The sequence below is a fragment of the Lethenteron reissneri genome, unplaced genomic scaffold (assembly GCF_015708825.2).
Source record: "Lethenteron reissneri isolate LAM-NWPU_2019-01 unplaced genomic scaffold, ASM1570882v1 scaffold_115, whole genome shotgun sequence".
Lineage (NCBI taxonomy): Eukaryota > Metazoa > Chordata > Hyperoartia > Petromyzontiformes > Petromyzontidae > Lethenteron > Lethenteron reissneri.
This window is the reverse complement of record NW_026890838.1, coordinates 494180-513002: the sequence shown is the minus strand read 5'-3', so window position 1 is coordinate 513002 and position 18823 is coordinate 494180. Positions and strand designations below refer to the sequence as shown.

The 18823-nt window shown below is 44.8% G+C and overlaps 3 protein-coding genes across 6 annotated transcripts in view; 1 reads left to right on the top strand and 2 right to left on the bottom strand.

The window, feature by feature from the left end:
- The window catches only part of LOC133361624 (zinc finger protein 664-like), a 346361-nt gene that overhangs the window by 276459 nt on the left and 51079 nt on the right, over positions 1–18823 (bottom strand). The gene's annotated exons all lie outside the window — the stretch shown is intronic.
- LOC133361626 (zinc finger protein 271-like) overlaps positions 1–18823 on the top strand; it is a 35475-nt gene that overhangs the window by 7516 nt on the left and 9136 nt on the right. The gene's annotated exons all lie outside the window — the stretch shown is intronic.
- Positions 1166–7682, bottom strand: LOC133361612 (zinc finger protein 239-like). 4 transcript variants are annotated; one of them, XM_061580564.1, is made up of 4 exons: positions 7625–7682; positions 7118–7299; positions 5910–6023; positions 1167–3591 (listed from the first exon to the last, which is right to left on the bottom strand). In XM_061580564.1, the coding sequence occupies exon 4, from the start codon at positions 3579–3581 to the stop codon at positions 2484–2486; it is 1098 nt and encodes a 365-aa protein (XP_061436548.1). In that variant the 5' UTR covers positions 3582–3591; positions 5910–6023; positions 7118–7299; positions 7625–7682; the 3' UTR covers positions 1167–2483. The 4 variants fall into 4 exon arrangements, with proteins under 4 accessions (XP_061436549.1, XP_061436548.1, XP_061436551.1 ...); XM_061580565.1 differs by lacking the exons at positions 5910–6023; positions 7625–7682 and having other exon boundaries at positions 1166–3591; positions 7118–7616; XM_061580567.1 differs by lacking the exons at positions 5910–6023; positions 7118–7299 and having other exon boundaries at positions 7625–7674.

The window sequence follows — 18823 nt, the reverse complement described above, 5'->3', positions numbered from 1 at the left end:
AGCCATAGCTGGCAGCCTTTCTCAATGACGCAACAACAAAAAACTCTCCGTGACGCGTGGCTTCTGACGATGCAGAGCTCCCTATCAATTTGCCAGTCACGAGGGCAATCCCCGGAGCTTGACTCGCAGTTCTTTTTGAGTATGGCATTGTGAAAAGCAACAGTTTTTATTTTTAATGATCGTCATGAATGAATGCAAAGGTTCCTTATCCAGTCCAATGATGTGGTTGATGCAGTGTGGATTTTAGCGATACCGCCAGGATGTGCATGGATGGAGCATTCATCGGTGATGTGCTTGATGGTTTGGACTTCTCCAGTCGCAGTTGGGCGTTTCGTTGAGCAGTGCTGATTTATATTCTTGCATTATTGCTTAAATATATTTTCCACCTGTTGTATATATTCGGTCTGAAAAATTATAAAAATGTAAAAAATGAAATGAAAATTTTTAAAAACTGTAATTTTTCCTAAGTTATGCTAATTTATTTAATGATTAAAATGTTGCGCGTATGCAAATTAGGTAGGTGTAATTGTATTCAGTTATGCAAGTGTATGTAATTATGCTAATGCATTCAATTAATATCATTAGGTTCTGCTTCGTTGTCTCAGGTTGTATTATCACTGGTCAATAACAAAAAAACATTTTTTTCTGGCCTGGACTTTTGCAGCTGTTTTAGACTTATTTCAGGGTGCCTATTCCAAATCTGATCTCAGATTTGCTCTATCACATCTCATTTTATGCTATCGACATACCCCATTTTCATTAATTTTACCCGAAATTAACTCTGTCACTTATGAGTGACTGCTTTAGTGTTAAAATATGGTGCTGTATTTTTAGGATAGTGTTTATAATAATTTTATGTAGATATCCACATTTATTTTTTTTCTTCTGCAGTTTTTATTGAAAATGCAATATTTGATATCTCAAAAACCTGATGTGATAGATACAAACTGATGCCAGATTTGGAATCAGCACCCCAAAATTACCTTAAAACTGTTGGAATACCTTATGCCAGATAAAGTGTTGACCAGTGAATTATCAATCAGGATAATACAATGATTCTCACTTTAACTTTACTGATTATGTCTTAATGTTATATCAGGTCTCCAAATTCAGATCTCTCCGCAGGATACAGTTCTTATAATTAATATTATGCATGGACTTAGGAAGGCACCACTCAGACTCTTCTGTGTTAAGCAACTTTAATCTAAAAAAAACACGTAACATTCTAACATGCAAATTCTTACGCTAGGAATGCCAACACAGTACTCCTGGAGATGTCCTCCTCATTGAACCGTACATTTAACCCTCAATAATTATGTTTGTAAAACTGGGTAACAGAACAATTGGCTCATTCTTCAGAGTAAGGTGATCATACACAGCGACAGGAAAAAGTTTTTAAATTAATGTGACAATATTCATACGAACAGTAATAAAGAAACATGTGCCTAAGCAAAGGTAGACCTCAATGAATTCATTTGTTAGATTACACTGGTCAACACGCTTTTTCTGGCATAAGGTATTCCAACGGTTTTAAGATAATTTTGGGGTGCTGATTCCAAATATTAAATAAATGTGGATATCTACATAAAATTATTTTATAAACACACTATCCTAAAAATACAGCACCATATTTTAACACTAAAGCAGTCACTGACTCGCAACAACTTGCAATCATAAGTGACAGAGTTAATTTCGGGTAAAATCAATGAAAATGGGGTATGCCGATAGCATAAAAATGAGATGTGATAGAGCAAATCTGAGATCAGATTTGGAATAGGCACCCTGAAATAAGTCTAAAACAGCTGCAAAAGTCCAGGCCAGATAAAAATGTTTTTTTTGTTGACCAGTGTTATGCAATTAACGTAATGCTTGCTTGTCTAACAAATGTGCATCAATTAGCTAAGGGCTTTAATATATTCGCTGGCAAGATTATGTGATGAAAAGAAAGCTTTTAACACAATTGTATCCCTGTTTATGTGTATTCGTTTTGGGCAGCGTTCCCCACAATTCCATCACGGGTTGGAAGCGTTAAACATTTTTTGCATCAGACTTGCAGTCTGTCAAAAAGGGGCGCTGTGGCCTTTGAAGTCGTGACCTATTGTGCACGCGTGTGCTTGCTGTCACCATGTATTCAATCCTCTCGTCACAGGTTGGAAGTAAAAAAACATTATTTACAGTGAGGGGAAAAAAGTATTTGATCCCCTGCTGATTTTGTACGTTTGCCCACTGACAAAGAAATGATCAGTCTATAATTTTAATGGTAGGTTTATTTGAACAGTGAGAGACAGAATAACAACAACAAAAATCCAGAAAAACGCATGTAAAAAATGTTATAAATTGATATATATACCCAACCCACAGGTCTGCAAATACTGCCCCTCTTACTCTGCAGGTTGAACCTAAGAATTGAGTGTTCAACTTCACATTCTTTCATTAAAGGCCTGTGACAAAGGTGAATCTACTGGGGCTTCATTGTCTCAAGCTTACACATCTACCGGGTCTCCATTTGACTTTGTTTTGTCTAAGAAGTCCACCCACACCTCCACTTCCACAAACTCCTGGGAGTTGCCTCGCTCTGCCTCACAGTCAGAATTCTCCTCCTGCTTCACGTTGCCTCCATCGATGTGAAGGTCCGATTTTGGAGTTGAATCTTCATCTTCACATTTTACCTTCACATCTTCGCTCTTCACCATCACATCTTCACATTTTACCTTCACTTCTTCGCTCTTCACTATCGCCTCTTCACATTTCACCTTGATACATTTCATATCGTCCAAGCTGGAATGTACTTCTGGTTCTTTTTTCAGGAGGGATGGGCTCATTGTAGCACTTTGACTTTCACAAGTCGATTTCAGACGACACTCCTTGGGGATCTTCTGATGCCTGTATGTTCTCTGGTGTCGATGAAGATCTGATGACCGTGCAAATCCCCTCTCACACACAGTGCACTTGAAGGGTTTCTCTCCTGTGTGTGTTCTCTGGTGGATCTTAAGAAATGCTGCCCATTCAAATGCCTTCTCACAGACATTGCATTTGAAAGGTTTCTCTCTTGTGTGTGTTCTCTGGTGTTTTTTAAGAATCGGTGAATCTGCAAATGCCTTCCCACAGATAGTGCACCTGAAGGGTTTCTCTTCTGTGTGTGTTCTCTGGTGTTTTTTAAGATGTGATGACTGTAAAAATTCCTTCTCACACACACTGCACTTGAAGGGGTTATCTCCTTTGTGTATTCTCTGGTGTCTTTTAAAATAAAATGAACTTGAAAATGCCTTCCCACACACACTGCACTTGAAGGGTTTCTCTCCTGTGTGTGTTCTCTGGTGGATCTGAAGATCTGCTGCCCGTGCAAATGCCTTCTCACAGACAGTGCATTTGAAAGGTTTCCTTCTTGTGTGTGTTCTCTGGTGTTTTTTAAGAGTCGATGAATCTGAAAATCCCTTCCCACACACACTACACCTGAAGGGTTTCTCTCCTGTGTGAGTTCTCTGGTGCTGTGTCAAACTTCCAGTACGATCCGTGCTGTTTGGATACTGGTCGCAATATTTCCTTCTTGTACCGAGCTGCGCTGAGTGCCTTTGCTCCATCAGACCAATTCTGCAGAGGAAGCGTCAGAGGAAACGTCAGCTGCAGACAGAAAAACGTATTCCATACCATCTACGTCAGTATCGAGACAAAGAGGAATGAATACAATCTTTGATTTCAAGATTTTGTGACTGCAGGAATTACTCTTTGGTTCTTTCAGTAAAGTCACGTAGAAAGTATAAATAAATAAATATTGCACAGCGTTTCGATTGCAACATAAGCAACCGTCATCAGGTGAGAACTGTATGTAAATGCAAGCTCGGAGACATATACAGAGAGAGAGACAAACAGACACGGAGAGAGACAAACAGACAGACAACCAGAGAGACACACACAGGAGAGACACACATAGAGAGACACAGAGAAGCAACGCCTCTGTGACGAGGTATATAGTGAGAGGGGGGGTTGGGGCATAGAAATTAGCATGTTAATGAGACAAGGGGGGGATGGGATCTGCAGCAGCAGGCATGTCGAGTCAAGGGGAGATGGGATCTGCGGCAGGGGAAGAGAAATTGGAAGCTTGAGAAATCAACTTTGTGAACTTAATGCAATGCAACACAGTCGGCTAACACAACAGTTAACACTTTACCTGGTTGATTACGTTCTTCCAAAGAATGCAAAATTTGAAGTTAAGTATGAGTTATGTGGCTCAGATTTGCTTGAATGCTTTGATGAACAGATCTTACTTCAGCTGCATATGTTCCGAGATATTTTCCTGACCGGTTTCCATTCTTATAAAAAGTTTCAGAGATAAACAATTTTTTTTATTTAACCTCATTGTTCAATAGTTAATATACTGCAAATACAAACTTGACACTGTCACACACTGTCATGATAAAAAGGTGGTGGGGTTTCCAGAACCATGCCTGGCCACATTCATCTGCTCAGTATTAATCTTGATTTAAAGCTTTCAAAACAGCAGGAATCCATACTCTTTGGTTCTTTCGGTAAAGTCACGTAGGTATAAAATAAATAACGACGTTTCGGGCACAACACAAGCATCCGTCATCAGGTGGGAAAGCATGGTCTGCTGCTGAGGCAGACTGTGTTGCACCCAAAACGTTGTGATTTATTTTATTTTATTAGAGTTTGTTCATAATGCAGTGAAATAACTGGACCACCGCTCCCCACATAGATAAACTCTTACATGCACATACATTTCACATGGATCATTAACATATATAAACAAAACATCCACCATTCATGACGAATTGGAAGTAACCTTATCACAGTGCTAATGCCATGATAGGTGCAATTTAAGGCCATGTGAGTGGCCTTAAATTGGTCTCATATGGACTAGACCTTGGCGATTGACACTCACAGCTTTGTAAGGAGCAAAAGTCCAGGCAGCTTTCAGTGTTACACAGTCTAATAAAAGAATGCTGCTCGACTAATGTTAAGTGAGACTTTGGCTGCCAAACCAAAGCTAGTTGTGAACACATCAACCCGGTATGGGAGCTCCTTCAACAACTGTAGAACTGCCTGATAATTCATGGAGAGTTGAGCAGGTGCAGTGTTGTATGACATGACATTCCTAGGCAGGTGATTTTTTTTGTGGAACATTTGCAAGGCCCAATTTCACGATGGAATTATCCCTAATTCCATCTCATTGAGTAGCCATTACCAAATTATCAGCAGATGTAACATGGTTGACCAGCAGGGAACGATCCTTTAACTATAACCAGCATCGATTAGCGTATCATTGTAACCGTAATAAATGCAACGGTTTTTATATGACCACTAGCATAAGTACTCGGCATTGCCCGGGTGAAAAATATTTCTTAATAACCTTACATATATACACAGATGGGCTGCTACCCCTGCCCCCCCCAGCCACGATCTCCTTGGCCGCTGTGCAGTAATATGTACGGCCTATAGTGTGGTGGGGTGTCGAGGCCTAGTACCGTGCAGAGCCTCCAGCCTCGCCTAAATTGCCCACCCGGCTGAGGCTGGGTACGGGTGCCATTCCCCCCCCCCCCCCCCGCGCTACAATAATACTGTCTAATCGCTATAATTGTATTATCTACCGACCCTATAATAGTAATTGCACACATTGGGGTGGGGGAGTGAAGAGGACGTGAAACTTTGATAAATTTACCTCAGAGTCGCGTGGTGGGTGTCGAGGCCTAGTACCGTGCAGAGCCTCCGGCCTCGCCTAGAATGCCCACCCGGCTGAGGCTGGGTACTGGGTCCGGTACCCCCCCCCCCCCCCGCGCTACAATAATACTGTCTAATCGCTATAATTTTATTATCTACCGACCCTATAATAGTAATTGCACACATTGTGGTGGGGGGGGAGTGAAGAGGACATGAAACTTTGATGAATTTACCTCAGAGTCGCGTGTTAATGCGTGCGCATATTTTTAACGGGAATTAAAAATTGCGTCCACCCCGCAGCGAATGCGTCGTTACCCGTTGCCAGGGGCAACCGCCGTCCAATGAAACTGCGTATGGTCCGGCCACACAGACACACACACAGACAGACAGATTTGCGATTTTTATATATATAGATTGGGAGCTTCTCAAACTACATAATTATTGAAGCTGATATGAGTAGTGACATCGTTGGATGTCACTGTGTGAAGCTGGCCTTGGAGAGAGGCACGGCACGCCATGTATTGAAATCGCAGACACCACTGAAGGTGGATGCATTACCGGCCCTAACGGGACTCGGGGAGCACTGAGAGCAATGGATGGCACCACGCTCTGCGTGCAGTGCCAGCCCCTACAGGATAGAGTGCAAGGGTGCCGGCCATGCAAGGGGCCATGGCACTCTGCGTGACCCCGGAGGACACATGACCGGAGATGACGATTGCTTGTTGCGATCAAAACGTTGTGATATTTTTATATTACCTTTATTTTAATTTTTTTTATTATAATTTTTTCTATCCATGTAAGCTTTAACTGCTGTTTACATTTATGTCAAAATTGAAGCTTCATTCGGTTAAACCCACCAGATGGCAAAACATCCAAAATTGTCTATCCTGAAGCTCTCCAAGGGCAACGAATTTAAAAGCTGTCATTATGAAACAAACAAGCCCTGCGATTGTATAACACAACCAAGAAACCGTGACAATATACACACATGTACAGACTTCATTGGCAGAATTCAATAATTCCAATAAAGCCAGCATTGCAAGACATTAATCTTAATGTTTGATTACTGAGACCCTATGCAAAGCCAGGAAACTTAGCAAGTATTGAATAAATACTATACTTCCGATGATCATGTTTGTGCATCAGTGGGGAGCGGTAGCGCAATGGTTAGCGTGCTGCGTTATAAACCCAGCGACCCGATGTATCTTCCCACAGAACCAAGGCACAACATTTGGTTGTCGCCTGATGAAGCTGGTTGTAATTACTGGCAAACGTCGTAGTCAGATTGTAAATGTTGTGGCTTGGCTCTCCAACACACAACCGGTGTAGTGCTGCAATCGTGACGAATTGGCCACGTGCTGTTTATGTGACAACCCCTTCCTAATTGGCTGTCGGGTTTACCAACACATTTCTATTTTTATGCGATCTAACCCAAACAAACCTGTATTAAGGATGTATATTTATAATTTGCGTGTCTCTCTCCTTGTGGTCGCGTGGATTTTCCTCCGGATCCTCATGGTTTTTCCCTCCACATTAAGAGTCAACATCACCACGCGTTTAGAGTGTTTGACCGATACACATTTCCACACGTTGATAAGCCACTTTGCTGTGGGCAGGTCGCTTCTGAAAACAAGAGCGGTATAGCATCTGAAGTGGGCTTGGCCTGGTAGGATAAAAAAAAAACTGTAGAAATAATTAAAAGAAACACATTTCAAAGTAGTGAGCCAGGTGAAGACAAATTAAACTTGAGCAGATAATTAAAGCAAATACAATCAAGCGAGGGCAGGAGGCAAGGCCCCGCGTTGTAATGTTCCAACCTGGACATCGATTCCATACTCGCTGCTACTCAATTTATATCCCTACAAGAGAGAGACGGAGCGAGGCTCTACCTGGGTAAACAACAACAACCACCACGACAACAACAACCACCACGATGTGAACTTCTCACCTCGGATTTCAGTGAGCGCGCGCACGGTGCAGCAGCTTCCGGATATATCGTGACGTCACGCGGCAGCAGGAGGTGACATGACGTCACTAGCGGAGTTCATCACACAATCCCCTCCCCCAACAAGCAGCGGTGTAATTGAATAAATTATGTTAATAAGCCGGGCCCATGTGGAGTGATTGGGCTTGGCTGCGAAACTGGTTGCAATTAACTCGCGACGGTTTTCATGAATAAATCATGTTAATGAACCGCCAGTAACTGGGCGTAGCTTTTCCCAAAAAAGGATTTTTACTGGAACAGAAATCGACAGTAACCAACTAGACGTGACGTCACGCTCAAAAGCGCGGTCGAGGGGGGGTTGGGGGGTTGAATACCTTGGTGACATGACGTCACTAGCGGGGTACAGCTCTCCCTGGCGTCTCACGCCGACAAGTTAATGAGTGGTGACGTCAGAGAGCGAGATCAGGGTGAGAGTTTAAGTTTATTTAGATTACATTTCTATTGTTGCCTCTCTTGAACAGAGACCCCTTGGGTGTGTGAACTCAACAACAACGTGAACATTATTGTGTGTGTACACTGTGTATACAATGTGTATGTGTACAGACTGTGTGTGTACGTGTACACTGTGTGTGTACAAACTGTATGCGTGTGTACACTGTGTGTGTACAAACTGTGTGTATACAATGTGTATGTGTACACACCGTGTGTGTGTACACTGTGTGTACAAACTGTGTGTGTGCGTGTACACTGTGTGTTGGCACAGTCGGGGGTACAGGTGGTGCATTGGCCAGTCAACGGAGTCAGTCGACCCATGGCACCTGGGTCTACCCCGTTGTTACTGTGTGTGTCCGACAAAACAACCCCCTACCTCCATGTGGTGCCGGACAGGCAACGTTGTCGTGGACAGTGCTGTGGGGGGAGGGCCAATTCCAATTAGACTTTCCCCTGGGGGCTCTGGACGGGTGCGAGAGGGTGGTACCCCCTCCACCTTCAATAAATTACCACTAAACCACGTCTAAGATATCTAATTAATAAGCTTGTGCCGGAGGCCCCGGGGGGACAGGTGTCTATGACGTCTCCTGCTTAAACCCCACCTGACGGAGCTAGGAGATTGAATCTCTACCTCCAGAAACAACAAAAAATCACTACGGATGGCCACGTAGAATGTGCGAACGCTCACTGTGGAGGAGAGGCTGCCACTCCTCTGTCGGGCGCTGGACCGGTACCGCCTGGATCTCTGTGGCATTCAGGCGTTCCAGTGGACCGGCTCTCGCTCCAGCCACTATGAGGGTGGACAGTCCTCTGCTCAGGGCAGGAGACTACTAAACAACAGGGAGTGTCTCTTCTTCTGAACAAAAGAATGAAGGGGGTGTAAGAGCGTGGCGGCGAGGTGTGGAAAGCTATAAGCCCAGGCTACTTTGGGCTCGCCTTCCCATCAACCGGAGGTGAGGAGTGGTGGTCGTGGTTACTTATGCCCCCACTGAAGACGAACATCTGTGGAGAGATGCAGGCAAGGCCGATATGTCAGATGCCTTCTATGACCTCCTGTCACAGGTGCTAGCTAAAGTGGCCCTCAGGATAGAGTCATCTTGTTGGGTGACTTCAATGCCCGAGTTGGTCATGATACTGGCACTTGGTCTGGAGTGACTGGAAGGCTTGGGCCAGATTAGCTCAATAACAATGGTAGGAGGCTGCTAGATTGTTGTGCAGCCCAAGGACTTGTAATTAACTACATGCTGTTCAGGCATCGGCACATCCACACAACATCATGGATGCATGGCGGGTCTAAGCAAGAACAGTTTCTGGACTACATAGTGACGGATCATCGGACGAGGGCCCATGTCCTTGACACCAGGACCTACCGTGGAGCTGATCTGCCCTCTGACCATCGACTTGTCATCTGTAAGATGCGCCTGCCATTCTTCCACTCCGGTGGTGGGTGTACACCCAGGACCCCATTCCAAACTAAGGTGGCCTGACCTCAGCTAGCTGATGAAAGTTGCAAGCGAGAATTTCATCATCGCTTGCTCCTGGGGTTGGCATCGTCCCCCACTCCTCCAGATGTCGAGGGTAAGTGACTCATGCAGGTGCAATGGCTGCTTAAGTACGCAGTCCAGACCTCCCCAGAAACCCTGGCTGACAGAGGAGGTGTTCAGGGTAGTTGAGAAAAAGCGACAGGGCCACTCTAATTGTCTACAGCATCCCACGTCAGAGAAGGAGGCTTACCGCAGCCTTCGCTTGGACGTTCAGAGAGCCGTGAGGCGCTGCAAGGATGGGTGGTGGTCGCGGGTTGCTGTGGAGATGGAGTCTGCCTCAATGGCCCGCGATCACAAACACTCTATTTAATTCCATCAAAAAAGTAACCTGCAGCGCCACACCTTTTACCATCATTTTGGGAAAAAACGGTGATCCAATTTCCGACTGCCAGGAACAGGTTTGCAGATTCGCTGGGCATTTCTGTGAAGTCCTGGGGAGGGGAAATCCCTCGACATGGGAAACATCGTGGGACAAAGTGGAGATGACCCTACGGAGGCTGCGGTGCCCCAAATATTTGAAGAAGTCACCCCCTGTGAGTGTGTGGCTGAGGTGCCATCTATTGAGGAAGTACTAAAGGCGATCCAGAGTCTGAGACCAGGAAAGGCACCGGGCAGAGATGATCTCCCAAGCGAAATGCTGAGGGAGGGTGGCGTTTGTGCACAGACTGCCCTACATGACATCATAACAACAGTCTGGACCACTGGACGGGTTCTGCAGGACTGGAAGGATGCCCTAGTGGTCCTCCTATTTCAAAAGGGAGCCCACACAGACTATAACAACTACAGGGGCATCTCACTCCTCAGTGTGCCGGGAAAGGTCCTGGCAAAGATTATTCAGCATCGCCTTTCTAGGCACGCTGAGTAGAGGCTTGTGGAGCCTCAATGTGGTTTCAGGAAAGGGTGATCCTGCACGGATGCCATATTTTCTCTCCGTCTGCTACAGCAGAGGTGTAGGGAATTCCAACAAGACTTACATCTCTGCTTTATTGACCTGGTCAAGGCCTACGATACCATCAGGAGGCCTGGGCTCTGGGTTGTTCTTCGTGCTTTCAGAGTCCCTGACCCTCTGCTCACGATAATTAGGACCTTCATGATGATGAGTGGGCCTGGGTAAAACTACGTGGCCGGGAGTCGGAGCCATTCGCTGTACACCTTGGGATGTGACAGGGATGTCCTCTCGCTCCGACATTATTTCACATCTATTTTGACCACGTAGTTCGTGAGGCCTTCAATGGTTGTACAGAAGGAATTTCCATCTGGTACAGATATAATGGGAGGCTGATCGATGCTCGGGTGCGGCCAAGGGATGGCTCCCTATTGCTCAACCATGTTATGTATGCGGATGATCTGGTAATCGCTACTCACTGCAGCTAAACCTGGAGCTTGCCACTAAGAGGTGGGGCCTTACCATCAGCCCCACCAAATCTAAGCACCTGCAAGAGTATTTTGTACAATGGGACACTCCACACCCACAACTCCCAATTGGTGATGGGGCAGTTGTGGAGAAAGTGTAAAGTTTCCCATATCTGGGCAGTGTGCTTATGACTGGCTCTGGTTTAACAGCAGAGGTCTCACTCCGAATCAGTCGAGCGGCATTATCTTTTCATCGGTTGTGTAATGCTGTGCGGAATCTACCTCGTCTGCCGCTCCGCACGAAGCTTCAGGTCTTCTCGGCCACAGTCATTCCCTCCCTTCTCTACGCTTGGAAAACATGGACCCCACTAATGGAACATCTTCGCTGGTTAGAAACATTTAGGCTAGCCTGCCTACGATCCATCCTGGGTTTAACCAGGCTGTATTGTGTGAGAAGCTCACAAATCCTTGAAAGATGTTGATAAAGTCCCATCGGTGAGCTCCTCCGGCAGGAAAGGCTGCGTTGGCAGGGCCATGTAGCCCGCATACCAAGTCACCGCATGGGGTCACAAAAAAGATCTCCAAAATCCTGATAAGACACAAGATACAGGTCCGATTCAACAAGGTACATAACATCCGTGATCTGGTCCCATCTGTAAAAGATGTGGTTCCAGACATACAGTACCCTGGCGTCTACAAACTAAGTTGCCTCTGTGGTAGCAGTTACATTGGAGAAACCAAACGACATGTCTCGGACCGCATCCGTGAACATAAAGCAGACTTGAAACACGGTAGGACAAACACCTAAACCGTGGCAGATCACTGTTACAATTCAGTGGGCTCACATGATATTGACTTCTCCAAGACAGAGGTTCTCTGCAAGCCATTTGGCTACCATGAGAGATTCGTTCATGAGGCGATCCACATATACAAACACAGAGACAATTTCAACCGAGAAGATGGATTCTGGCTTAGCAATCATTGGAAGGACGTAATAAACCATTTCGGATCTTAACTGATTGTGTTCACGTTTACCGTTACTTTCAGACCGTGTTCAACTCACTGGCATTGTATTCTTTGCAGGGAATGGATTCTTTGCTCCGCTGCAAGTTTCCTAGCTATACTCTCCCATTGACATATTTCGTTGCTTCCTCTTAGTATCTTACACACGACGGTCAATGATACAGTGTATAATAACAAATAGTATAAAAAATTGTATAAAAATGTATATGCTTAATACAATGTACAAAGTAATATATAGTATCGTAATTGTATAGTGAATATACAGCAGTGTGATATACATTAGGGTGGGTAGAATAATACATAGTGTAATATTACAATGTATAAGGTTTAGGGTGGTTTATAGCAATACAGTATATAATTTAATGTTGGGTTTGTCTATGGCAGTATATAGTACGGTGTAGACTCGTGTGATGTAAGAGAATAAAGTTTAGATGGAAGCATATTATATTTTTTACGACGTAGAATTGTAATGTATTAATTACTGTTAGTAACTCAGCTTATTGTAGAGTATATTTAGTATACTGATGATACTATGTAGTTTATACTTTAGTTGTTTACGTGGTGGTTTTAGTTACTGCAGCTACATACTATTAACACTCCTTCCCTTTATTAATGCTACCCTATCCCCTCCCTTTGATGCTACTAATCCTGCATAATGCACGGGCATAAGTAATACTAATCACATACCTGCATTTCCCATAAATATGCTAAATTCCTCTTGATATGCAAATTCCTTTGTCAAGGCGCTCTTCCCCCTCCAACCCAGCTTAAATATACGCTGCCAAGCCTGGTGGTGTTCATTCAGACGCTGTCTTTCTGACAGACCTGTTCTTCACCTGAGGACGGCTGCTTCCGTTGTGGCCGAAACGTCGTGAGAATTATTTTATTATGTTTGATTTTTATTATTTTATTATTTCCATTCTACATGAATTTACCGAAAGAACCAAGAAGATGCCTAAACAGCTTTTGTTTGGCCGGATCGAGGGGACTAAACGGGCGCGGCATGGGCTAGAGAATAAATGGAGTGATGTGATACAGGAGGATGTGGAGCTGAGTGGACTTGCCGATGACTGGTACCAGCGGTGTCAAGATCGGCCTTTGTGGAGGAAGCTCGTGAAGGACGCTACTGGGCAGTTGGAGGCAGTCGCCCTCCAACAACAAAGGAGGGTGGAGGAGCGACGGTCACAACAACGAGTGGAGCGCCGGGTGGCTAAAGCACAGCAAGTTGGCACAAGAGGGGGCACAGGTGGTGCATCACCCACTCATCTCAGTAAGTTGACCCGTGGCACCTGGCTCTGCCCCGTGACCTCCTGCCAGCGGGCGTTCGACACTTCACGTGGCCTCAAGGTGCACATTGCCTGGCACAAGCATCGTGGTGACGTCACTGCCACTTCGTGGCGAATGGTGGTTGTTGTATACGGTGCGGGTACACTGTGTACGCTCGGTGTGTATGTACATGGTGTGTGTCCACCTTGTGGGTACACTGTGTCTACTGTGCGGGTGCACTGTGTGTGTTTCCGCTGTATGTGTACATAATATGTCTACACTGCGTATGTGCGTACACAGTGTGTGGGTGGTCCGAATCAGGCGGGCGGCATTATCGTTTCATCAGCTGCGCGATGCTGTGTGGAAGCTACCTGGTCTGTCCCTCCGCACGGAGCTTCGGGTCTTCTCGGCCACAGTCATACCCTCTCTTCTATAGGCATGTGAAACGTGGACCCCTCTAAAAGGACCATCTGCACTAGTCAGGAACATTCAGGCTGCCATGCCTACTCAGATTGAGGGAAGCCAGGTGGTAGCACATTCTCTATTTATTGCAGAAGTTCAAGGTTCAAATCAAACAGGCACCCCTGTCTACTCCAGTAATATTAACCAAAATATGCACCGTCTGCTTAACAGCGGATGTACACATACTATTGTGTCATTCAAAACGCAGTCATTGCATGTTAGTGTCATGGTCGATATTTGGGTAATTCCAAACATCCAGAAATTACATAATGGAGATTACACATCAATCATCGCCCCCTAGTGACAGACTCATGCCCACATGCAGGCTGGTGCAGGGCCACCTTATGCCACACAGGTGCAGCAGCCTCTTGGGGGTGCTCTTAGAGTGTTTGCGATGAGATATTATACAAAGCTCCGAGTTTCTGAGGCACCATATAAAACAAATTCCTGCGGAGGGAGCTGGTAGTCACGTTGGGTTGTTCGGTGAATGGCTAGGGTCAACGGCGGCGTGGTGTATTCCGCAAATATGCCCGAATGTGAGGGCAGGCACAAGCCGGCATGAGTAGGTTAAACGTTGAGTTTTATAAGGGCACCACGGGGTGACCATCCTCTCCCCACCCAGCCCCACCCCTCCCATCCTCCCCACCCAGTCCCTCCCCACCCTCCCCATCCAGCCCCTCCCCATCCTCCCCACCCAGCCCCACCCTCTCCAACCAGCCCCTCCCCACCCAACTCCTCCCTCCCCACCCAGCCCATCCCCACCCTCCCCTCTCCTCCCAGCCTCACCCCTCCCATTTTTGGATGCACGACGGACGGACAGACAGACAATAATCCCCTGTGGGCTGGTGTAACCAGGAGGTTACTACCAGTATGATATTGGGAGCTTATTGGCTCTCGCTCCTGGTTAGATATCTACCCAACCCACAGGTTCACAAACTCTGGCTGCTCTTACGCTGCAGGTTGAACCTAGGAATTGAGTGTTCAACTTCACATTATTTCATTAAAGGCCTGTGACAAAGGTGAATCTATTGGGGCTTCATTGTCTCAAGCTTACACATCTACCGGTCTCCATTTGACTTGGTATTGTCTAATAATTTCACCCACACCTCTACTTGAACATACTGCTTGGATTTGCCTTGCTCTGCATCAGTCAAAATTCCCCTCCTGTTTCACGTTGCCTCCATCGATGTGAAGGTCGAATTTTGGAGTTGAATCTTCATCTACATATTTTATCTTCAATTTATTCGCTATTCACCATCACTTCGATTTCAGACTCCACTCCTTGGGGATCTTCTGATGCCTGTGTTCTTATCTGGTGTCTTTGAAGATGTGATCATGAATGTGCAAACGCCTTCCCTTACAGAGTGCACTTGAAGGATTTATCTTCTGTGTGTGTTCTCTGGTGTTTATTAAGAGCAGATGAAACTGAAAATGCTTTGCCACACACAGTGCACTTGAAGGGCTTTTTCCTGTGTGTGTTTTCTGATGGTTGTAGATAACTGATGACCATGCAAATTTCTTCTCACACACAGTGCCCTTGAAAGATTTCTCTCCTGTGTGTGTTCTCTGGTGCTGTGTCAAATTTCCAGTACAATCCATGCTGTCTGCATTCTGGTCGCATTGTTTCCTTCTTTTACCTACCTGTGCTGAGTGCCTTTGCTCCATCAGACCAATTCTGCAGAGGAAGCGCAAATGCAGACAGAAAAAAAATATCTACACCATCTACGTCAGTATCGAGGCACAGAGAAATGCATATATACACAGTCACACATGACTTACACGTCCATACTTTTTCATATATTCATCACACGGGCTGTTAAGGCACACAATGAGAGGGCTAATGGTCATACATATGCCTGGAAACCCTAGTGTCTTCAAAATGAATGTCAACCCAAAACTCAAAGCACACAATTTTGGCTGTCTGGCTACAAAAATAATATTTGTAATAATTAAGCAAACATAGCAAAGGATGTTGAAAATATTACTATTTGTATTATGCAGAAATGTATCGTAACTTAGAGGCGTGAAGCCAGGCTCAGACTTGTTTGAATGCTTTGATGAACAGATCTAACTTCAGCTGAAAATGTGCTGTGTCAATTTCTTGACTTTATCCATTCTTAGAAAAAGTTCCAGAAAAAAACAGAAATAAACAATTGTTTTGATTTAACCTGCGTGTTCAATTGAGTTAATATATTTTACATCAGATACAAACTTGACACTGTCACACACTGGCATGGTAAATATGTGGTGGTGTGTCCAGAACCATGCCTGGCCGCCTTCATCTGCTCAGTATTAATGTTTCCTCACTTCACCATGTAATTAATTGAGGATCAATCAACATAGAAGTCCATAATAAGTTCGGCTTTCACTTCTCAATGATGTTTGCTGTCGACGATTATCAAACTCTAATTGTTGAATTCATAATGCAGTGATATAACTGCGTCACCGCTCCTCACATATAGATACAGTCTTACATACACATACATTGCACGTGGATCATTAACATGTGCTATAAAAAACAACCACCATTCCGATCAGATGCTTACCCTGGTTTCTCAACGTTCGTGGCTCCGCCCCCTACCTGCCTGCTAACCCGTCTGTGTTGTGTGCGTCTAAACTGCTATCTCCGCCTCGCTGTGCGCTGCGTTGCACCGCTAGCTGAGTAGTTAACCTCGCGTCCAATAAACCCTCAGAGCCAGGATGAACATCCGACTCCAAACGTCATTTATTGAATTTAACGAGGTAAAACTGGTAAGAAAACAGCACAGATACAGCATCTGTTAATACACGGAAACACAAACACAATGAATGAACACCACAGCATCATAACATTGTCTTAGATAACATGTTTCTCAACAATAGATCCTGGATGGACCAGGCCCCTACATTACCACTGAATAACTATATAAGAGCATAAGCTGCTGTGTTACATAAAGGCACATCGTGTATTCATCACATTGCACCCCAAATGTACAGTATTACACATAACACTAAATTGTGGATGAGATATTTAGTCATCCTTGCTCTCAGGATCGCAATAAAGTTACTTGGGTACAAGTTTGACTCGATTTATTAAATTACAAGTAACATTCACAATAAGGAAAGTAGTAGGCTTCGTTGTTAGCTCGGCCTCGTATCTATCATAAAAATGTTACAGCATTATAAAGGCATTTACATCATTATAACAGTCATTCTAACATTATAACAGCATTGCCAATATAAGAACATAACGGACTTACAGACAATGCTTCTTAAAGTCCCACAATGGACAATTGCGGCTGGCTTCACTGGGACGTGATGTGTGCCGCCATCTTGAATTATGTGTGTAATGGCCGACGCCCGCGTGGTTTAGCGGGAATCTTAAATCACAACTTCCTGGTCACGTGACCAAAATTAGAATCAAAAACAGGAAATCCCTGTGTACATACGCCCCTCCCCCATCTGCCGTGAGGCAAAACCCCTGCCGTGAGGCAGAACAGTCTATAATCTGTTGCCTGCTTCTTTACCTCACTCAGTGTACTGCCAGCCTTTCATGTCGACTGTATCCTGCTTTTTCAGCTGCTGACCATATTGCCAGCTTTTGTAGCAATGCTTATGTCATTGAGTCAGCATACTGGCAGTCTGTAATCTCGACTGTAGCCTACTTCTCAACTTACCTGTACGTACTGCTCTGCTGCTCTTTAATGTAAACTTATTTCATCTTATTTCTTCACTGCATTTCTATTGTTTCGATTGCGCACGTCACGCTATTTACTGATATGTAGTACTGCGATGCCGATTAATATGTTATACTGCTAAATACGTTGGATTTTCTTAGCTACAGCCCATTGCATTTCGTCTATCGTTTTGTGACATTCGTGGGAACAGCACCCATTTAATTTTTTTCCGTACCGCACCTTTACTTTCCACCAAAGCGGGGAGCACGCAGGGAGGTTCAATGTCCCAAATATTATTGACCTTGCTTTCTTACGGTGGGTGAGGAACATTGTGAGAGAGACATTGTTCTTCCATACCAAGAAAACACCATCGCACAATTTCTTGACACTAACGGAGCATACGATGCCCTACAATAACACATTTTTCTGTCGCAAGGCCAAGATGGGTACCACGTCAAGATTCCTCCAATTACAAAGCTGCAGGACAAATACATCCTCACAAAACTGTCTCTAAAGAAACTTCTATTCCTGCGTGATTCATCACCTTCACTTGCAATCTCAAATGAAAGGAGTTGCAGGTTTACCTTTATCCAATTCAAAAGCCACCAGACAGACATGACTTCTTAGGTAGGGTCTAAAAACTCAAGGTTAATGAGATGCTTATTACGACAAACGAAGGCGGCGGCTTTGGATAGAAAAACAGTGGCTTGCACACCATTGGATGTCAAAAACGTCGTCCACCTCATGCTCACATTTCGCTATGGATGAGGGAAACAATTCATGCAAGTCACATTGACACATTTATCAGTGCTGAGCTATCTCACCCCCATCAAGACCCTGCCCTTTTTCTATGTGGTCTGCAACCAAATGGTCCATGGCCCATGTCCCAGTTCAATCCAAATGCGCCATGTATGCAAGACCACAGGTGTACCAAAAGGTATCCAGGAAACTACTTGCAAGACACTCAGTCGGCCCATGATGGCTATCCTCGATATCGTCACAGAAAAACTGAGCATGGATTTCAAACAACGCTCAGACCTGCCAATAACTCGCTAATTAAGGTTCACAACCGGTGGATCGTTCCCTACTGCCCTCTTCTGTGCAAGATCTTCCAGGCCCACTTTAATGTGAAATTCTGCTATTCTAAAAAAAGCCATCAAATATGTTTGCCGATACATCAACAAAGGCTCTGACATGGCTGTCTTTGCATTACAAAACAGAGGGGCAAAGTGCATGAGCTCAAACTTTTTTTCCAAGGAAGACACATCAGCAACATTGAGGCCATTTGCAGAATTCTTGGCTACCCCATCCATGACCGTTCCCCCACAGTCGTCCATTTGACACTTCACCTCCAAAATGGTCAACGCATCTACGTCACCAAAGGAAATGCCCCACAACAGGCCCTG